Source organism: Cyrtonyx montezumae, unplaced genomic scaffold (genome assembly GCF_038088225.1).
Source record: "Cyrtonyx montezumae isolate F1298 unplaced genomic scaffold, pur_monq_1.0 scaffold_111, whole genome shotgun sequence".
NCBI classification, from domain to species: Eukaryota; Metazoa; Chordata; class Aves; order Galliformes; family Odontophoridae; genus Cyrtonyx; species Cyrtonyx montezumae.
In genome coordinates, this window is record NW_027071839.1 from 13,537 (window position 1) to 33,941 (window position 20,405).

Consider the following 20,405-nt stretch of genomic DNA (forward strand, 5'->3'; position numbering starts at 1 on the left):
CGCCCCCGGGATCGTTCTTCCCCCCCCCTCCCGAGTGACGACAGCACCGCAGAGCGCTCCGGGAACACGGCGCTTTAATGATCGTTATCGCGGGGATCTCCTCCCCCGCGCTCACTTCTTTTTCTGCACGTGGGCGCAGTCGTACTTCCCCCGCACGACGGTCAGCTTCACCCCCGGCAGGTCCTGCGTGCGGCCGCCCTGCACCAGCACCACGTGGTGCTCCTGCAGGTTGTGGCCCTCGCCGGGCACGAAGCACACCACCTCCCGCCCGTTGCTCAGCCGCACCCGCACGCATTTCCTGTTGGCTGAGTTGGGCTTCTTGGGTTTGCGGATGAGGTTCCTCACCACCACCCCCTTCAGCTGCGGGCGGCCGAAAGTGGGTCCCGGCCTGGGAGGCGGCAGCTTGGGCCGGCCCATCCGGTGCATCTGGTTCAGCGTAGCCATGGTGGCGGTCGGCGGCGCCCCGAGGACTGTAGGGATAAAAACGGGTGGTCAGCGGCAGCGGGACGGCTCTGAGAGAGGACGGGGACGGCGGTACGCACCGCAGCCGCGCAGCGAGGCCGCAGCCCTGAGTATAGCGTGAAGTGACATCCTGCGGGACGCGGCGGGACCTGCGGGGGACACGCGGTTAGAGCTTTCTCCACGGCACCGACCCGCCCCCCCCAGCTGTAGCGCTGTACCGGGGCGCAAAGCGCGACAGCGGCGGCAATTCAAACGGCCGACATCTTACCACGCACCTCTTCGCCTTGCGGCTTTCCCGCCCCGCCCGCCGCACTGTGACTGGTCAGCGCTAGCATCAATCTCCCTCTGCCGCCCTACGATTGGTCGAGCTCTCTCGTGTGCCAGCCCTCGTACGGGTGCTCGGCGGGACCGGTGGCATCGGGGGGCCGGGCTTGTTGTCAAGAGAACGGGGGCGGAGCGGGGCCCAGCGCGGCGCCCTTCCAACATGGCGGCGGCAGCGGCGGCGGCTGAGTGAGAGCGGCGGTGCGTCCGGCGAGAGTGGGTGAGCGAGTGGGGCCGTGGGGAGCGGGAGGGGCCGGGGAGCGATGGGGCTGCGTGGCCGAAGGTCTTCGGGCGGAGGTGCTGTGAAGGATTGGCGCCTCCTGGGGTGGAGAACGGTGGGGAGTGGGGGCAGTGCCGCTGGGGCGGCCTGTGCTGCGCGGGGGAGTTCCGGGGCCTCGCGTGTCCGCCCCTTCCCCGCGCGGCGTGTGAAAGTGGGGGTGGGAGATTGGAGGAGTGCGGTCGCTGTGGGGGTTGTGAGGTCGGGGCGGAGGAGCGTTGGGCGCGGAGCTCCTCGGCGGAGCTGCTTTCCCCTCTCTCGCAGCGCGATTTCTCTTTATTTTGTCCCGGCGGGAATAGAGTGAGAGCAGAATCCCCTTACACCGCTCTCGGATCCCGAAGTCGCTGGTTTGCGTAAATCCAATGCCCTCATGTTCGTTCAGCTGCTGGAGTTAAGCACTCTGTGCTTTGTTTTTCATGTTTCCATCGCTCGTAGTGCTCTGTCTGCTGGAAAGAGCTAGGATTGCTTTTTCATTGTGTTTTCCTTGTAACTGAGCTGTGTTTTTCTGGCTGGGCTGTGGGGCCGCAGATTCTGGCAGCACACTGTAAACAGCTGCAGGTTGGAGGCCCGGTGTTAGGGGAGATGCAGGGCTGGGGGGGGTGGAGGAAGCTCAGATAAAGCCCCAAACAAAGTTGGAGCGGTAGCCAAAGGTTTCACTGTTCGCTGCCAGCGCGAATGCCAGCTGATCCTGGCCGCCTTTTAAGGAAGTTTCCTTCTTTCTGCTTCAGAGATAAACCCGTGGGATGCATTAGTGGTCCCCTGGGCAGGTTGAGGGAGGCTTTGCAGGAGCTGTGTGTGAATTCCTGGTTCGTGGAATGTGCAGTGGGGCTGCGTGAGGCCAGCGCCGTGCGGTTGTCTTTAGTGGATGTTACCTGCGAGCGACCTGGGTACACAGTGCTGCACCCCAACTTTTCCCAAATGAAGGTAATTAACCAGAATGGCAGCTGAGGTTTCCAGGGTTTGCTGCTAGCTTATGTACCTGGCAGAGGGGGAGAGCGGGGTGGAAGGAAGGAGGTGTAACTTTACGTCCCGTTGGGAGGTGTGCTCCACGTGGACGGAGCTTTCTGTGGCTGATTGAGTGCTGCCGAACACAGCAATTCTGTGTGCACCGTGACCTGCTGGCTGTTGTCACTGCTCTGCTGGTCTGATGCAGCCCTGGGGAACTTTGCTTTTCTCTCTGTTTATTCCTTTGATGTACATAGCCAGGAGCCTGTTTTTGTCCTGACTGAAGTTAGCAAAGTAAAATGGAGATAGCAGGCGTCGGTGTTGGGTACCCCCATGGGATTCAACTTGTGCTGTGTTACGAGCGGGATGGAGGACAAAGGACACAGCCCCGAGAGTCCCAGCAGAAATCCCAGGGATGTTTGGTGGCTTCCATGCAGCCTAATTACACCCACACCGATTTTATTTAATACAAAGTGATTTCTCCTGAGGCTGATAGAGGAAGGGAGGAGGAGGAGGCCTCACCGTGTGCCTCTGGATGGAGCTGTGCTGGTTTGGGGTTTCAGAGGGAGCTCTGTCTGGCACAGGTGCAGCTCACATTTCAGAGCAGCCTTCCCAGCTGGCACGGTGCACCAAATGGTAATCACTCTCTGCAGCATAGACTGACCTCTGTCAGCCTGTTACCTGGGCTGGGGCCGTGTCCATCCCTCCTCCTGCTGTCCATGCACCCCTGCAGACAGTGCATGGGGCTTTGTCCTCTGGCAGCACAGCTCGGGCTTGGGGAGAGCAGGAAGGTGATGAGAAGATGGAGGGGGCTGAGGTGTTTTGGTCTCATTAATTGTAAGAGGAGGCCCCGGGTGTGGCACTGAGATTGTGGATTTTCTCTCATTTTATTTTTTCTTTCCTTCTCCTACCTAAGACAAATACTTCCCACACTAAAATGTTCTTGCCTCTGGGGTCACTCCTCCTTTTTCTGGTGTAGGACTGGGGCAGTGCTGCCAGGCACTGTGCCGAGCATCTCCCACAGCTTCATCAGTGGTCCTTAAGGCCACAAGGCACTCGGGAATACAATCCACTGCCACATTACATTAAAATCATCATTACGAGTCCTACCCCTGCAGGGCTGCTGGGACAGCAGCGCAGGTTGTGCACAAGTGAGAAGGACTGGGCTTCGTTGGCCCCTGTTGCTCATCTGAAGCTTTGCGTGGCTTCCAGGGGGCACACGATGTCCCTGCGTGGCTTTTCCTCGTGTGGCTTTTCCGTGCCCTGTGTTGTCATCCTTTTGTTGCTGCTGTGAGTGTCTGCTTTTAATAGAATGGGTGCCAACAACGAGGTGATGGCTGTAGAAACAACAGGAATTGTGGTGTAATGGGGAACGCCGTTGGGTTTTGTCACTGTGCCCTGGGGCAGGGCTGCGTTTGCTGTTCTTTCACGGTGCACCCTGTGCTGCAGAGGACGAGGAGCCTTGCACAGCTCTGGTCGCTCAGTGCTTTGCTGAGCGCTCGGAATAAAGGCAGTGGGGGTGGATTGCGTGCGGCTCCTCCGCCCCTGACCGAAGGGATCTTTGGTGCAGCACAGAACTTGTTTGTCCAACCTGCTGGAGGGGTTGGGCAACCCCCGCTGGGAGCGGGTAAGTTGTGGGTGTATTCATGCTTCCTGTTCCAAAAAGATGCCTGCGTGATGTGATTAAACCATTCATACTGCCTGAACGGAGAGCCCGGAAGGGGTGTGTGTGAGCAGGTTCTAGTGCTGAAATGGCATCCTTCTGGCTAAAAGCACTCGCTCTGTGCAGGCTGCGTGGCAGGTGGGGATCCTGCTACTTTTGGGTCTGGGTTCTGCTGGAGGATTGCTGATGCCAGGCAGCACTGCTCCATGGAGAAGCGTTGTCTGACCCTGCCTGCAAGGGGCTCTGTGCCCCCAGCAGCACGCGCTCTGCTCGCCTCCGCGTTCGGTTTCTGCATGAATGCTTTCTGCTGCCCTAGGCTGTTATCCTCTCGCCCTTCCCACAGCAGTTCATCTGACACCAGAGCGCTCCCAATGAGAGAGAGAATGAGAGAGGAGTGGTGAAGCAGCCTCCAGCTCGGTGAGAGGCTCGTGGGAGCCCACGGAGCAGGCAGGCATCTCTGTGCCCGCTCTGGAGGATGCCGAGGAAGCCCTGCAGTCAGTGGAGCAGAGGGAGCTGCTGCTGAGATGTGTTCTGTGTATATGCAGTCAGTTCTGCTTGGGAGAGAGAAATTAGGTCTGCAATGCTCCTGCTTGTATCTCTGGAAACCGAGATAAGGGTAATTGGAGCTCATGCTTCAAGGCACAAAAGGTATCTGCAGCCCCTTTGCGTGAGACGTCGTTCCGTGGGGACTGAGGTTGGGAAGTGCTCCTGGGCAGTGTGTGGCCGTGCCCTGTCCGACTGCACGGGTCCATGGAGCTGTAGGGATAAGGCAGTGTCAGTGCTAGCACCCAAAGGGAGCAAGGGAGCGCGTGTTACACGCCAGCAGGCAGTGCAGTGAGGTACTCAGATGGCATTTTCCCTGAGCTGAGACGAGTGGGACTGTGGTTGTGGGGTCCTCTCCCCAGAGCTGTGTGTGCCCATGGCACGCCACGTTTCTGTTTGGGCAGAACACGCTGAGGGTGCTGCAGATCCACTCACCTCTGCTGTTTCTTCTCGCTGTCTTTTTGAGCCCGAAGGACGCATCCTTTCCACGATGATCCTTAAGGTCGCTTCCAGCCCACGCCGTGCTGCGATTCTGTGGTTCTTCAGTGCTTCTCTGAGGACCTCAGAGCTCGTGGCACTCAGCCCCCTCCCAGAGAGGCCAGCGTCACACTGCTGTGCTGTAGCAGACACTGGCGTGCCGAGGTGGTGCTCCTCCTCACAAAGCAGAGCGGGAGAACCAGGAATAGATTCCCAGAAACCTGAGTGAAGGCCTTCAGCACTGAGTCATCACTGGGCAGCCCCACGGGCTGCTGCGTGGGTGCAAAAAGGGAAAATGGAAGTGAATTTCTCACTGGAAGCCTGAACTTTCTGGAAGAGCCTGGCAGAGACTGCTGGCAGCACGGCTCACCGGAGTTTGGAGTGGCTCAACCCAGTCCAGCGGCTGTGGGGCACCGTGGCAATGCAGCTCAGGGCGTTCCTGCAGGTTGAGGGGAGCGTGGGTGATCTGCTGGGGTTGTCTGCTGATGGGAGAATGATTTGCGTGCACTGATGCCTGGGATTCGTGCAGCATTGCTTTGGTGTTGCTCTGCAGAGCATCAAGCGCTGTTGGAAAACAGCACAGCTTCGTGTTTGTACAGCTCTGAAACAATATTTTGATTTTTCATGGTGTGCCTGCAGCATCTTCCTGGTTTAACTCTCGCTCCGCTGATGGCAGTGGTGCTAGTAGAAAAACATTTCGTGCAGACACAAAATAACCTGGGGAAAAGCTCCCCTCTGCCTCCTGGGATGGGCACCCACCACGTCTCTGGGCAACCAGTCCCAGTGCTTCACCACACTTGGCATAAAGAGCTTCTCCCTACATCCAGACTGAATCTTGACATCCAGCAGCACCTCTGGTCCCTTTCTGCGCTGCATCCCTTCGTCCTCAGGTAGTGCTGACAGTGAGGTTGCCACGACCCAGGTGTGAGACCTCGTGCGGTTCTCCCAGCCCCGCTGGATGGCATCCCATCCCTCAGCTGCGTTGCCCACACCGCGCAGTTCCAGCACTGCACTTTGACTTTTTTACCTGCCCAGGGACGCTGGGTCTGTTTCAAATCGGGCCGAATCCGTCCTTTGGGTCCCCAGACCCCTCCCGGGGTTCCTCGTCCAGGAGCCCTCCGGCACCGCGTGGCCCTGCCCAGCCTGGCAGCGGGACATCTCTCCGCTCTTTGAAGGTTGTGCAAAGCCAGCCCGGCCAGTTCCACCGCCCTGCCTGCAGCTGAGCACGCTCAGTGCCTCCGTGCCGTGCTCCCGCTGTGTCAGCATGACAAGCACCTGGCGACCGTGACATCCCGCGGCCCTGGGAGGGCCCCCCCACCCCGGCTCCATACAGGTGTGTCTGTACGGCTGCTTTCATGGCTGCAGCGAGGCAGGGCTCACGTCCCATGTGTGGAGGGCACGGTGCTGTCGAGGAAATGCTGTTTCCAGTTCCGTGGTGTGGCTGGGACGGGCCCCGGGGCCAGGATCCCTCCTGGTTGCGCTGCATGCCGAGCTGCCATCAGGGTGCGTGAGCTCAAAGCTGTGGCTGAGGGCTCCCAGAGCCTAAAACCACACGAGAGCTGTACTGCCAAATAAAATGCAGCAGCAGGGCTGAGCCTGCAGCGTGCATTACACAGTCTGGGGTGGGTGAAGGCTGTAAGAGGTGATATCTTTTCACTCTGAAGCTTGGCTGTGTGCAGCAGGAGGGAAGCAGAGTGGCAGGACATCATCGGGGCTGTGCTCTGGGAATAGCGCTGCTGGGATGTGTTGGGGTTCGTTGGGTGGTACTGGTGCATGCTCAGGGTACACTGGGTTTGTCTGCAAGGCAAGGATTGGCAGGAGATGATTTGTCTAATTCTGTGAAAATTCGGAAAGATACAGGGGTAGAGCTTCCTTTGATGTGCTTTTATCTTTCTATGAATTAATTAGCGCGTTTCACAAGACTCCGAAATTGATGCTGGGGGCTCTTTGTGCTCTCAGCAGCTGAGCAGCACAGCTGGTGGATTTCTGAAGTTGCAGCAGCTTTTGATGACTGAAAGTTGGAGGTGTTGAGGCTGCTGCTTGTTGTGTATCAGAGAAACAGCTCTCCAGAAGGACGAATGGGTTTTGCCTCTTAGTTTGGGAGAGACACGATGGCTCAAGCTCACTCTGCGTCAGCGTTGTGCCCAACTCTCCACTGCTGTTCTTCCCTTTTCCAAAAAGATAAAACAAGAAGCTGCGAGTGCTGAAATACAGCCCCGTGCCGTTTGCTTTAGGAGGGCTCAGGTGCACCAGGTGGAAATGCCCCCACGTGGGTGATGTGGGGCTGTCTTTACAGCGGTGACATGGTGGGTGCGCTTGGCAAAAACTGGAGGGTTTGCACCGGGCACTGCCTGGCCCCAGTTCCCGAGTGCTGCAGTGCACCGAGCAGGCCAGGATGAGGGACAGAGGTGTGAGCGGGGGGCAAATGGTGGGAGAGGTTTGTGCTCATCTGCTGAGGTTTTTTTCCACATCTTTCCCATGTGATTCCTGGAAAGCTTCCGAGCGCCAATTAGCAGCATAGCAAGGCTGCTGTAGATATTTTGATCCATGAATATTCTGAAAAAGAACAAGGAAGAGGAAAATGAGGACAAATGGGAAGTGAGCAATCTAGTTGTAAGCCCTGCTAGGTGATTAACCCTCACAACCGCGCTTTTCTTCCTTTTCTTTTCCCCTCCCTGCTTGTAAAAGGCATTTAAATAAGAATGGAGCCGCGCAGACCTCTTGGAGATGCTGTTGGGCTGTGCTGGATGGAGCGGGGCTCACTGCTGCCCTGTGCTTGGCTCTCCCTGTCCTACTTGCCACTTGCTGCCTTCGCTCTGGTGCAGCAGAGCTCAAGCTGCCCCTGCACTGTGCCAGGTTGCTCATGGAGGCTGCTGGGGGGGGAAGTTCATTAGCAAGACGTGCCAGCTAATTGGGCCAATTCAAGGGTGTTTCCTCTGAGCAAACACAGAAGAAATGAGAGAAGGGAAATGTGCACCCTGACACCAAAGCTTTGATTTCCAGCTGGAGATCCTCGCACTGAGAGCTTGGGATCTGCTCAGGGACAATTCCTTCTTGGAGAAGGTGGGATGGAGGCTGCGCCCACCGCATGGGATCACCCACATCACGTTTTTCTCCTTGGGACACAGCACGCTGCTCAAATGCGCAGGGCTGTATGGAAATCAGATGAAGAGGCAGAGCTTTGAGCCATGATCCTTGCCCTTAGGTGAGCTGTATAGCCCTAGGATGAGCTCTGGAGTCCGGATGAAGGTCCCGGTGTCCCCCCAGCAGGTTTTGGGGCTGCTGTTCCTTAACCAGAGCTCTTGCTGCCGGTGGAACTTGCAGGAGAGGAGTCAGCACTTCTGTCCAGACAGAGCCCCTGCTTTCAGGATGGGTGAGGGACCTGGAAGCGGTGTAAGGAACACCCGCACGAGCAGGGACGCTCCGGAAAGGCCACGGGCTTTCCACCTTCCCCTGTCTGTCCTTCCCTGTTTCCACGGCCGGGGCACTTGACTGGCTGCTTTGTTTCAAATGTTGCTGCCTCATTGGCTCCCGGCTCAAATCTCCTCTACTCCTGCTCCACTTCTTACAAGCTTCGCTGTTAACCCCTGCGAGCCTCGCAGCTGCCGATCACAGATCCTCTCCTCCTTCCCTCCGTCCTCACTTGCCAACGGATCCTCGCAGCGTGGGAGAACGCAGCGCCAGAGCCACTTCCAGCCCCAGAAAATGGTAATGGCAGCACGGAATGGAGGTGGGCGCCCGCAGGGAGGTGCACGGAGCCGGGAGGAACTGTTCTTTGGGAGGCTAACCTTGGAGCAAGGCTCGTGGAGCCAGGAAGCAGCATGGGGCTTGGTACAGCTTTGCCCCCTGTTCCCATGCCACTCGGTGTGCTGCTCATGCAGGTCCATGCTGGTGATGGAGGGGAGCAAAGCCCATCTGTCCCTGTGCCAGCCCAAACTCCATCGTGGCATGCAAGAAGAGCAGGGTGAGAGCCCACCTGCCCCTCTCACCCCATCCCCGGGGCTCAGGATGCCGTGTCCCAGCCCTGCCTGGCTCCAGAGGGAAGTTTGTGGAGTCAGGAGCAGGAGCACAGCGGCTGTGGCTGTTGGCCCCAAACTGCTGTTCTGTGCTGGCGTTCCTCAGCCCCTCCTGCCCCACTCAGAGTTCCTCCTGCTGCAGTTTTCCTTTCTTCTTCCCCCTCTGGCTTGGAGGAAGCAGGATGGTGTTGGTGAGTAATGCGGAGCCTTGCTGTTATATTCTGTGAGTGAGTTTCAGGCAGAGTTTGGCAGGGGGCGAGCACAGAGGGGAGGCTGCTTGGGGGAAGTTTCTTTGCTTTTCAAGCCTGGGCGAAGCTGACTGTACTGGAAATATGCAGAGCAGTGGGGCACTCTCCGTCTTGCTGCTGGAGCAGGTTGTTTGCCCTTCACTCTGCTGAGCTGGCTTTTGGAGGCAGCAAGCTCAGTTCTGGCGGAGGAGAGCAGGGGACTCTCTCTGCCCTGGTCTTGGTGTTCATATGGGAGGGAGAGCCTCAGGCTTCTAGGTTTAAGCCCATAGGAAAGGGGAGTCATTCCTCCTGGACCGAGGTGGGGGTGAAGTTGAGACCCACATCTGTGCTGCGCCGGAATAGGACTTTACGAAACGAATATCCCTTTGGAGCAGACTTCCTGCTCTGCTGCACCTGGTGCACAGGTTGTGGAGGGGAAGGGCTCCGTGCTGGTTAATGCTTCCCAGCTGGTGGTGAGCAAAACGATCCTAGGGAAGCACAGGGCGGTAGGGCGTCCCCGGGTGCCTGCACGGTGAGGTCAGCAGCGTGGGGCTGGTTGAGCCCCCATAAGGCATCCCTGCGGGGCGGCCGGTACTGGTCCTGAGCGCCGCTGCTTTCAGATTTGTCTCTGCGTGATGAGATCCGTTTGGAGCATACTCAGCTCAGAGGAGATCTCAGAAGTGGAGCTGTGCCCACACGGAGGCTCTCGCTGACGCTCCGTGTGCGCAGTCCTACAAGTTGCGCGGGGCAGAAACTCCTTGCAGAGTTACAGAGCGCTTAGAGAAGAGGTGAGTGCACGCAGCGTGCCGTGCTGGGGGAAATCAGTGCTTGTAGACTCCTTCTCAAGCTTTCTTTCCCTATTTTTTCACTTTTGAAAGGTGAGAGTGAGCTCCCAGCCCTTGATAGCGTAAGTCTGGGGAGCTTGCCAGCAGTGGGGAATATTCTGCTCTATTTTAGTTTACTCCTGGCTGCCAGAAGTGTTCGTTAATGGCTGACTAATTAAACAAAGCTGAGATAAAGGGAATGTGACCTGGGTTTGGACAGGGCTGAGGAATGCGAGGAGCTCCAGGAGGGGCGGATTTTTAACCCTTCCCCATCCCCGTGGCTGGCCGAAACACTGCTGATGTGTTTGTCTAAGGGGAGGGGATAACAGTGAGGGTCCTGGCTGCAGCCGTGCCTCTTTGTGCTGCTGTTTTGCTGCCAATCCAGAAAGATTTCCATGACATCAGGCTCAGTTTGGAGGTTGGTCGGCTTAAGTAGCAGCGTCCCGAGGTGCTCTGCTGCTCACACCCCCTGTGTGCAGGTAGATAAGAACCCTCCAGCTGTGATCGCTTTCCCTCTGCCTGGAGCCTGGCAGTGACCACCCGGAGAAGTGCCCTTTGCCTCCAAATCATCCAGACATGGGATTTCTACCCGTGGCACTGCAGGTTCCTCTGTGGGGGCTTTCATGCGGAAGGAGTCAGTGCTCAGGAAGCTTTCCAGGGTGGAATTTTGGAGTAGGTGCTCTGAGGATCAAAGGAAGATGCTGTGACATCCTCGGAAAGCCGGCGTGATGCATGCAGGTGGCAGCGAGGGGGAACCAGAACAAAGCGGGCACGCACACGCCCCTGGATGCACACCCTGGTGACTCCAGGCAGCAGCGGCTGTAGGGTGAAGTTTCCCTCGCTCAGCAATCCAGGCTGAAGCTGTGTGCAGCCATTCGAGCTTCGATCAGCCTCGCCTGCTGGGATAAAGCTTTGTCAAGGTAACAGGCACAGCCGAGGGAGCCTGACGGGGAGGTTTGTTTGCAGCACAGCTCACGCCCAGCTGCCTGCCCCTGAGGAATGCTTGGCGTGGTTCAGGATCTGGCCCCACGGTGCTGGCAAACACGCAGAGCACAGCTGTGTCAGCTCAGGGTGCAGCGGCCTCTGGAGGAGTGAAACAGGGGGTACCAGTACCCCAGTTTGTGCAAGGATGGGCTGGGGTGGAGGCCTTCCCCCTCCCCCAGGTGCGGAGGGGTTACTAGAATTTGTAGAAGCAGGATCTGGGAAGGAGTAGCCCGGGCTGAGTGAGGAGGGAGTGCTGGTGCAGTGCTGCAGCGAGGCGGGCGGTCGGGGCTGGGATTTCCTGCCTGCAGGAAGAGATTGTCTCTGGAGCCACTAAGTTTCGCACTGAGCGGCGTGAAGGAAGCTGAATCCGGAGACTCAAGTGGGAGGAAAAGGCCGCAGCCGCACCAGCAGGCAGTGAAAGTGGCAGAGGCAGGGCTGGTTGGGTCAGCGTGGGATGGCGTTGCTCCCTCAGCTTGAGAAACAAGAGGGTTAAATAAACTAAGCGTAAAGCGGGGCCTGAAATGCCAGGCTGCCTGTGTTTGTTTTACTGTGCTGCCTCCGTGTCCAGATCCTGCGTGGGAGGGGTGTGCTTCCTCCAGCCGGCTGCTTTTGCTGACAAACAAACAAAACTGGTTTTTCCTCTGGTGAGATGTCAGGGCTGGATGCGACGTGCTGCAGTCTGAGGGCTCATCCCCACCGTCTGACAGCGAGCCAGCAGCGGCCAGCAGGCCGTACCCTGCCGTCCCTCACCTTCCCAGATCTTCTGAGCACTTTTTCCTCTTTGATGTGCTAAAACCCAAGTTGCTTCTACAATGAAAATGCCAACCTCTTCACTCGAGTGGTTTTGGGCAAGCCAGGACGCTAGAAACATCCAACTGCGGTGTCAGGGTGCTGGGTGTGCAGCCAGCGCTGCACCTCACTGACAGCAGATCCTGGCAGCAGGAGCTGCCCTCCTTCCCCCAGCACCAGGTTGGCACCGAGGGCTTGCTCTGAGCCACCAACCTGCACCCATCCAGTGTGCAGTCTGCCGCGGCTCGCCATGGAATTGTTGATTTTGGGAAAGCCTTGCCAGCGCTCTGAGCTCCCACTGAGCAGCATCAACACTGTACCTCTGAGCCTGGAAGGATGCGGGCGTTCTGCTGCTGTAAACAAGCCCCCATTGTGCAGACCTGTGATGTTTACACGAGGAGAAATGGCTCTGGGGTCCGCCTTGGAGCCAGGCTTCCTCTGTAGCTTTGTTCTGTGCTTTCCTCCGGGCCGGGTCCCTGCTGCCCCACAGAGGTGGCCATCTCCCCCAGTCCTTCACGGGGCAGATCACGGACCCCACTGTGCCCAGTGGCAGCCGCAGGGTTTGGTGGGCACGGCGCTGTATGGGAACTGCTGAATCACGGCCTGAACCACTGATTGGTCGCCTGAGGTGAGTACCGAGTCAGCCATGGGGGCACAGGTGAAGGTGATGTACCTGTGTGAGTGGAAGGGGTGGAGCCTGGTTCCACCTCTCCCAAACCCCATTTAAGGGCTGACCACCACCAGGGAAGGATCTCTTCTTGGAGATCCCTCCCACGTGGAGTCCCCTGCGCGCCTTGTCATCGTAAAGGTGAGCCATCTTCTCTTTTGTATTATCTGTATACTGTTTATATAGAACTACTTAAAATATACCATCCTCTATACTATCTCCTTGTGGAGTACCATCATTGGGAGTTATTTACCTTACAGGCGCTGAGCATGGCTCTCGTGGGGCGATGCTCGTCCATCACCGCTGCACAACTCTAGTTTCTGAGGAGGAATCTGCACTCTCTTCCTCGGTGCTACTGAGGGCAGCAGCATTTCCTGCCCTTCAAGCACATTCCTGCCACGTACTGTGGGATGAGTCCTTCTGCAGTTGCTGCTGGTTTGTCAGCTCCTTGTCCCATCTGTGCTACATCTGTAGTGCTCGCTTTGGAGCCATGGACCAACCATACAGTGTCTGGGCTCCTCTCTGTGGCTGCCTTCAAACCAGGGTACTGTGCAATGCATTCAGCTGAGGCTGGTCTCCCTCAAAAGCACTGCACCAGGAACGAGCAGCACTTCTTGGAGCTCTCTTGCAGGCTGCTGTTGCTGATAGCTTTTTAAAGTAAAATAGAAAGCAGTTCTCCCTGCGGCATTCAGAAATGAGATGAAGAGGCGCTGAGATCGGTGAGCAGCACAGGTTGTAGCTGAGTGGTGCCCACTTGGACTCTTGGCTGAGCACAGCTCTGCAGAGGGGAACCATGCAACTGTGTCAGGGCTTGAATTTGGTACCGAGGCCATGCTGGCCATGTTGCTAAGTTTAGTTTCAGCAGCCTTGGCAGATGTTTAAATGCCTGAGCAAACAGTTTTCCTGCTAGGGCCGAGCACCTGTGTGCCCAGCTCTTTGCAGGCCAACCTGTTTTGCTTAGAAGTTTTCCCAGCTCCTGTCCTGAGATGCTGCCTGGGGAACTCCCCCAGCTCACAGCCGCGGTCCTCAACGACTCCGCAGCAACGGTGTCTCCAAGAAGCAGCACTGGCTCCCAGAGGAAGGGCGAAAGCTCGTGTGTGTGGGCAGAGTAGAGCCAGGGAAGCTGGCCAAAGCCACGGGCTGGTGGCCAACGTGAGGCTCGAGCCCTGGCTCTGCACAGGCTTGCCCCTTCTTGGAGCTCCACGTTGTGCCCTGAGCTCTGTGCCCATGGGATGGGCACTGGCATGGGATAGAGAGCTGCTTTAGAATGTTTGGGTAGCATCAGAGCACGCTCTGCTACTCTTTGTAGCTGGAGAATGAAGGAGAGTGGGGTGGGATACTGGCGGGCATGAGGCTCGTTCAGCTGTGGAGAAATTGATAATGTGGGGCAGCTCAGGGACTCATGGCCATTGCCTGGGTGTCCCAGGGCTGCTGGGCTCACAGTCGCTGCCAGGCTGCTCGTCGCTTTGCTCTTTGAGGTCTGTAGAAAACTCCAGCTTGTAATTGTGGGAGGCTTTTGCTATGGTTTTAAATTTAGGAGCAGTACATCAAAGCAGGTTGAGCCAAGGGAGAGGAGGGAAGGCACTGCAACAACAGCAAGATGCCTGCAAGAGCAGGGTTTGGAAAGCAAATGTCCTGGATGCAGAGCAGCCCAGGTGCAAATTGCCTGGCACTGGAGTGACACAGAGAGGAGGTTGGGCTGGGGCTGGAGGAGAAGATGTGGCCAAACCAATGCTCTCTAGCTCAGCAGAGGACAGGAGCCCTCAGTTTGCATCACAGAGGAGCAGTGCTGGCAGTGGGAGGAGGAGCTGAGTCCATCATCTGGCCACGCAGTGACAGGGACGTGGCTGAGGCTGAAGCCACTGTTCCTCCTGTGTTGCACAGAGCCCTCAGCTGCCCTGGTTGTGATTGCTGCTGTGCCATCGCATCCACTTTCTGAGAGAGAGGAGAGACAGAGCAGGCTGAGCTCAGCTGGGAGGCAGGAGAAGCTCCTCATGGCTTTTCGTCTAGGGGATCCAAATGCAGCTCGAAATAAAAACCAGCAACAGCAAAAATGGGGGATGAGCAACTGACAGAGGGAGCAGCACAGCAAGGCTGGGAGCTGGGGGGCTGTGCTGGGTCGAGGTGTTTCCTTTTTGGCAAGCAGTGCTTTTCCCAGAGAGCGTGCTCAGCTCCCAAAGAAGGGATGCACGTTTGACGGCCCCCACCGCCTCTGTCCTCCTCCAGACCTCACTGTGTCCTCTCTTTGTCCCCGCAGGTCTTCTAGCCGCTCTAACCATGTTCAGCAAGAAGAAGAAACGCATCGAGATCTCCGCGCCCTCCAACTTCGAGCACCGTGTCCACACCGGCTACGACCAGCAGGAGCAGAAATTCACGGGGCTGCCGCGGCAATGGCAGGGCATCATCGAGGAGTCTGCCAAGCGGCCCAAGCCCCTGGTGGACCCCGTGTGTATCACAGCCATCCAGCACGGCTCGCAGAAGGTAAGCGGCTCTGCAGCGTGCTGAGGGGACCAGGTGAGGGCTGGGGGCTGATCCACCATTTTGGGAGGTGTTGGTGCCCTCTCCTCGGAGTGCCACGGAGCAGGTAAGGTGACTGTTAGGATCCTGAAGCCTTTCAGTGTGCTTTTTCATGTACTCCAGCCCACATGGGAGGAAGATAGGTGTGGAGCAGAGCTTCTCCTCTTCCTCACCCTGCTGCATTCTCCTGGACACTGGAAAAAAAAAAAATCCTAGGAGAAAACACAAACCAGAGCGGTGCCTGTCCCTTCCCATCCCATCCTCTTCCTCTGCCTGTTTCCCCACGCCACCGTTACGTCATCATTTGAAGTCTGGCTCGTCTGCTTGCCTCGGCTGAGGAAACCCACACCGTCTGTGTGCCCTGGCGCTGGTGTTCCTCTGCCTTCTCCCTCCCTAGGTCCCTGCCACCGCTCCTTCTGCTCTACCTGGCTGCTCTCTGTTGGTGACCAGAATAGGTGCTGACAATACTGGGGCTGTCCTGTGCCCACCCCCTTGTGTAGATGGACTTTGGCATGAGGCAGAAAGAAATCCTGATGGCTTAAGCTACAGAAGGAGAGTTAGGGCACAGTGCTCTCTGTGTGAGGGCTTTTGCTGTGCAGATGGTCCTGGAAGCAGTCTCCTCTGCTTGGTCTCATTCAGTGCGAGCTCAAAGGTCAGTCCCAGGGGAGGGAATGGGCTGTGAAGCCTTGTTGTTGGGGCTGAGGAGCCGATGGCTTCCAGAAGGTGAAGAGCTTGCGGACATGCAGCGCACTGGACAGTCTAGTGCTGCTGGGCACCAGGAATTGTGGAGAAAAGGTGTGCACAACCTTCCTGCAGACCTTGGAGGTGGTGCAAAGCCCAGGCAGTGTAGTAACCCTCTTGCTACCCTTCTGCCTTCCCTCTAGATGGTGGTGAAGCTTGAGCCTCATAACAGAGGAGCAGTGCCCCAGCAGGAGCTTTGCTGTGTTGGCACCCAGCCAGGCTTCTGCTGGGAGTGAAATCTGCTGCCGCTGCGTGGTTCCTGATGATTACATTTGTGGCCAAACAAAGCCCCCTGCACTCTGGGTCCTGGCCAAGTGCCGCAAGCCTCGAGGCAGAGCCAGTGCCAGCAGCAGCCCCCCAGGACCCTTCCCCATGAGCTCCTGCTCACAGGGCTCGGCCTGGCTTTGGCCCATATGGGAGGAGAGAGACAGGCAGGTCCGCTCCCCAGCGCAGCTCTGTTTCCTACCTCCTGGAGGGGCTCAGGACAGCATGGGCAGACCCCTGAGGCTGTGGGGAATGCCAGAGATGCCTTCTTCCTGGCTTCCAGCATCCCCGTCTGAGTGTGGACCTGATGGAGCCACCTCCTACTAACGGCGCTCTGCTCGTCGTGTGGTGATTGAATAGACTGAGGTAGTGTCCATGGCAGTCGGCAGAGATCCCATCCCTCCCCTCGTCCCGTCTGTGTGAGCCGCCCCCTGCCCACGTCACCACCACGCATTTCATTTTTATTTTTATTTTCCTTCATTTTTGTTTGTTTTTTCTTTTGTCCTGTTTGTGTTCCGTGTTCCTGTCTGCCTCTCGTCTCACGTCCTGCGCAAAGACCATCGTACGGGGCACCAAAGCCGCCAAGGACGGCTCCCTGACCTGGCTGCTGGATGAGTTTGAGAACATGTCCGTGTCCCGTTCCAATTCTCTGCGCAGGGACAGCCCCCCCTTCCCGCCCCGGCGTGACCAGCTCTGCCAGGAGAACGGCCTCTCCGAGGACACCGGCCGCAGCAAGGAGAAGAGCTGCCCCGCACCCCGTGGCGAGCCCGACCGGGGCAAGGAGCGACCCCGCGAGCGGGACCCACAGCGGCCCCGAGGACAGGAGCCCGGCCCCAGAGCTGGCGGCCGCCCGCCCCCTCCCGAGTACCCCAGGCCCCCCGAGCGGGACGGCCCCTCCGACAGGGACTGCAGTGAGCGGGATGAGCGTGTGGTGCGGCGGGAGCGCCCTGAGCCCTGTGACAAGCGGCCCAAATCCACCTACGGCAGCGAAAGCAGCCCACAGTCCCCCCGCGACAAGCGCCCGCTCTCCGGGCCCAATATCCGGACTCCCAACATCCCCGTGTCCGAAGGGGTGATGAAGACAGCCCAGCAGACGGGACGGCCCTTTAATACCTACCCGCGGGCTGAGACTGACCCCGTCCGGGGTGCAGGCGCACAGGTAAAGGCTCCTCCGCTCCCCCTGCTCTGAGCCACTCCGCTTAGCAGAGATCTCTCCTCCCCCCCGACCCGGGGAGCTCTCCTCACGCTGCCTGGCCTCCACCTCCTACAACAGCAGCCTCTGCTCCGCTTCCTAAGCCAGCGCCAGCTATCGGGCTTCTTCGCTTCAATTAAGACTGTGTTGAAGACCACCAGTGCTGCGTGCCGCAGGGGCTGCATCTGTTCCGTGCTTTCCTCCCTGGGGCTGCGCCTCGGCTCCTCGCGCTGTCCTCTTTCCTCTTTGGTCTCTGAAGCAGCCGCCTGTGGTCATCTATCCCCATTCCTCACTGTCCTTGCTCCTTCAAACCCATCTGGTGCAGTTTATTTCTCTGGCACTGTCCAGCCCTGCTACGCCTGGATGCAGCGGTGTCGGTACTTTGGGGCCAGCAGCAGCATCCCACGCTATCCCTCGTGGCTCTAACAGCCTTCTCCCTCTTTTGCAGGCTGAGCCCCGGCCAGGCCGACCGCAGGAGACAGCACCCAACGGGCCAGTGAGCAGCAGCGCCAGCTCCTCCCGAGCCCAGCCCCCCGGCCCACCCCGCTCCAAGGTCCCCGAGCCCCCCACCAGCCTCACCCCACACGCCTCCGAGCCCCACCTGGCCCGCCCGCCGCAGCCCGGCCCCCCCCCACCCGCTGTCGGCCCTCAGCAGCCCCGCTCGCCCCAGCGTGAGCCCCAGCGCGTCTCCCACGAGCAGTTCCGGGCAGCTCTGCAGATGGTGGTGGATCCAGGAGACCCCCGCACCTATCTGGACAACTTCATCAAGATCGGGGAGGGCTCCACCGGCATCGTCTGCATCGCCACCGTGAAGAGCAGCGGCAAGCTGGTGGCCGTCAAGAAGATGGACCTGCGCAAGCAGCAGCGGCGTGAGCTGCTCTTCAATGAGGTATGGGCAGCGGGGCAGGGAGCGTGCAGGGGGCCCAGCCAGCACCTGATGCTGGGTGTCAGATGCAGCTGCTTTGGGACTGGGAGCTGGGGCTGCTGCCGTTCATGGAGTTTTGCACTGGGAGCTTTGTTTCCTCCCCGTGGCTCTTCTTGCTGTTGCAGAGAAGGCCAATTACAACTGCCCTTCATAGGTTCATTAGGTGGGAAAGGACCTACAGGATCATCTAGTCCAACCATCCTCCTATCACCATCTCTACCCACTGAACTACTAAATCAAATCCCTTAGCACCTCCTCTAAACGCTTCTTGAACAGCGCTGGGGATGGTGCCTTCACTACCGGCCTCAACAAACCCATCCCCAGGAGATGGGCACCACTGAGCCCACCACCCTCTGCCCACAGGTGGTGATCATGCGGGACTACCAGCACGAGAACGTGGTGGAGATGTACAACAGCTACCTGGTGGGCGACGAGCTGTGGGTGGTGATGGAGTTCCTGGAGGGCGGCGCGCTGACCGATATCGTAACGCACACCCGGTACGTGCCTGGGGCCCCCACCCCTCCCGGCCCTCTGGCCTCCTGCCCCTGACCCTCTCCCTCCCGCAGGATGAACGAGGAGCAGATTGCGGCCGTCTGCCTGGCGGTGCTGAAGGCACTGTCCGTGCTGCACGCGCAGGGCGTCATCCACCGCGACATCAAGAGTGACTCCATCCTGCTGACGCACGACGGCAGAGTAAGTGTCATTGCCACAGTGTGGGCCCCCTGCAGGGCAGGAAGGGACAAGTGGCACCAGACCCACGTCCCCACCCTGCAGCTACTCCTGCTCCCCTGCCCTGGCTGCAGCAGGGTCTCATTAGAAGTCTGGATGGGCTCTGCTGAGTGGCAGACACCACCAGAGTGGTGCTTACATTGGGTTTAGCACATGTGCGGCACCGTGCCTCCTCAGAGAGGCCCCAGTGCTGGGCTTTGAGCCTTGACCAGGGGCTTCTCTGAGCCCCAGATCCTTGTCTGGAGTTCTGTTGGTTCCCTGCAGGTGCCAGAGCAAAGCGACCAGAAAACACTAGAGAAGCTGTGGGGGCCCGAGGCTGGGGGTGGCGTCCTGGGCAGCCTGAGCTCATAGGGTAGCATGCAGCTCACAGCACGGGTTGGGGCTGGGGATGCTTTGGGGTCCCACCCAACCCAATCATTCTAGGATTTCATCATTTTGATTACACAAGAGCCCGAGGAGCTTTTAGGCTCTTTGAGATGGATCTGCAACCCGATGTTCTGCAAGAAGAAGCACGTGCAGTAGGACTGGGGTTGTGGGACACCTGGAACACCTCCCAGGACAGGGTTGATCCTGGAAAGCAGCGCAGAACCTTAGCGGCCCTGAGAACCGAGCATCCGTCCAGCTGAACCCTGGCCACGGGCAGCGAGCGTTCTCATGAGCCGCCTTCTCCGGCCTCCAGGTGAAACTCTCTGATTTTGGGTTTTGCGCCCAAGTGAACAAGGAGGTGCCGCGGCGGAAGTCGCTGGTGGGGACCCCGTACTGGATGGCACCGGAGCTCATCTCTCGCTTGCCCTACGGCCCGGAGGTGAGCCCGCAGCACAGGGGAGCTGTGGGGCCGCGGAGGGGTGTCACCCACGAGCGAACCCCACAGATGTCCCCGCTCCCTTCTGCAGGTGGATATCTGGTCCCTGGGTGTGATGGTGATCGAGATGGTCGATGGGGAGCCGCCATATTTTAACGAGCCGCCGTTAAAGGCCATGAAAATGATCCGAGACAATCTGCCCCCCAAACTCAAAAATGTGCACAAGGTAAAGGGGGGGGCTGGGCAGCTGGAATTGGACGGCTGCGCTCGGAGCCCCCCCTGACGCCCCTCTGTTCTGTCCTTTAGGTCTCCCCCTCGCTCAAGGGCTTCCTGGACCGCATGCTGGTGCGGGACCCAGTGCAGCGGGCCACCGCCAACGAACTCTTGAAGCACCCTTTCCTGGGCAAGGCGGGCCCCCCCTCCTGCATCGTGCCCCTCATGCGCCAGAACCGCATGCGGTGAGGGGCCGGCAGCTGCCCCACTGCCGTCCTCGCCATCGCCTCTAACTGGATTTGTTACTGTGCCGCTACTGTGGGGGCACTGGGGGGGGCCTGACCCCCTACACCGTACTACTGAGTCGGGAGCGTGCAGGGAAGAGGGAAGCGGGCAGGGGACGGCAGCGTGGCCACGCGATGGCACTGGCCCTGTCCCTACTCCTTCCCCTCAGAGGCTTGGGATCGGGGGCTTTTCCTGACTGCTCTGGATCTGATGTTATCACCGCCCTGGGATCCTTTTGGGGCATCTCAGCTCAGTGCCCCCCCCCCCCCCCCCTTTTTTTTTTTCTCTCAAATCTTTTTCTATCCTCTGGCCCGAGTGGCAGGCCACTGCCTGCACTCTGCAGGAGGGATGTGTTCCCCCCACCCCAACACTACAGCCCCACGGCCACACTACTGATCTGGGTCCCCCTTCCCAACACTTGTTTTGTTTCTGTTTTGTTTTTTAACAAAGCTATTTATATTGTCGTTTTGTAATGCCACAGTGCTGGAGTGCCCCAGGGCCCGAATGGGGCCCCCTGGAGATTACACGTGTCCTTTTGGAGA

The 20,405-nt window shown here is 58.6% G+C and overlaps 2 protein-coding genes across 5 annotated transcripts; one reads left to right on the forward strand and one right to left on the reverse strand.

The window, feature by feature from the left end:
- Positions 1–90: 90 nt before the first annotated feature.
- MRPS12 (mitochondrial ribosomal protein S12) lies at positions 91–595 on the reverse strand. The gene is made up of 2 exons (XM_065729882.1): positions 543–595; positions 91–470 (listed from the first exon to the last, which is right to left on the reverse strand). Exons 1-2 carry the CDS (start codon positions 589–591, stop codon positions 112–114), a joined length of 408 nt encoding a protein of 135 aa, XP_065585954.1. The 5' UTR covers positions 592–595; the 3' UTR covers positions 91–111.
- A 335-nt stretch (positions 596–930) lies between these two features.
- On the forward strand, positions 931–20,405 carry PAK4 (p21 (RAC1) activated kinase 4). Of its 4 annotated transcripts, none has more exons than XM_065729862.1 (9): positions 931–1,003; positions 14,453–14,676; positions 16,274–16,876; positions 17,358–17,798; positions 18,198–18,331; positions 18,401–18,527; positions 19,243–19,368; positions 19,457–19,591; positions 19,672–20,405. In XM_065729862.1, the coding sequence occupies exons 2-9, from the start codon at positions 14,473–14,475 to the stop codon at positions 19,825–19,827; spliced, it is 1,926 nt and encodes a 641-aa protein (XP_065585934.1). In that variant the 5' UTR covers positions 931–1,003; positions 14,453–14,472; the 3' UTR covers positions 19,828–20,405. The 4 variants fall into 4 exon arrangements, with proteins under 4 accessions (XP_065585934.1, XP_065585937.1, XP_065585935.1 ...); XM_065729863.1 differs by lacking the exon at positions 931–1,003 and adding an exon at positions 8,035–8,396; XM_065729864.1 differs by lacking the exon at positions 931–1,003 and adding an exon at positions 12,702–12,739.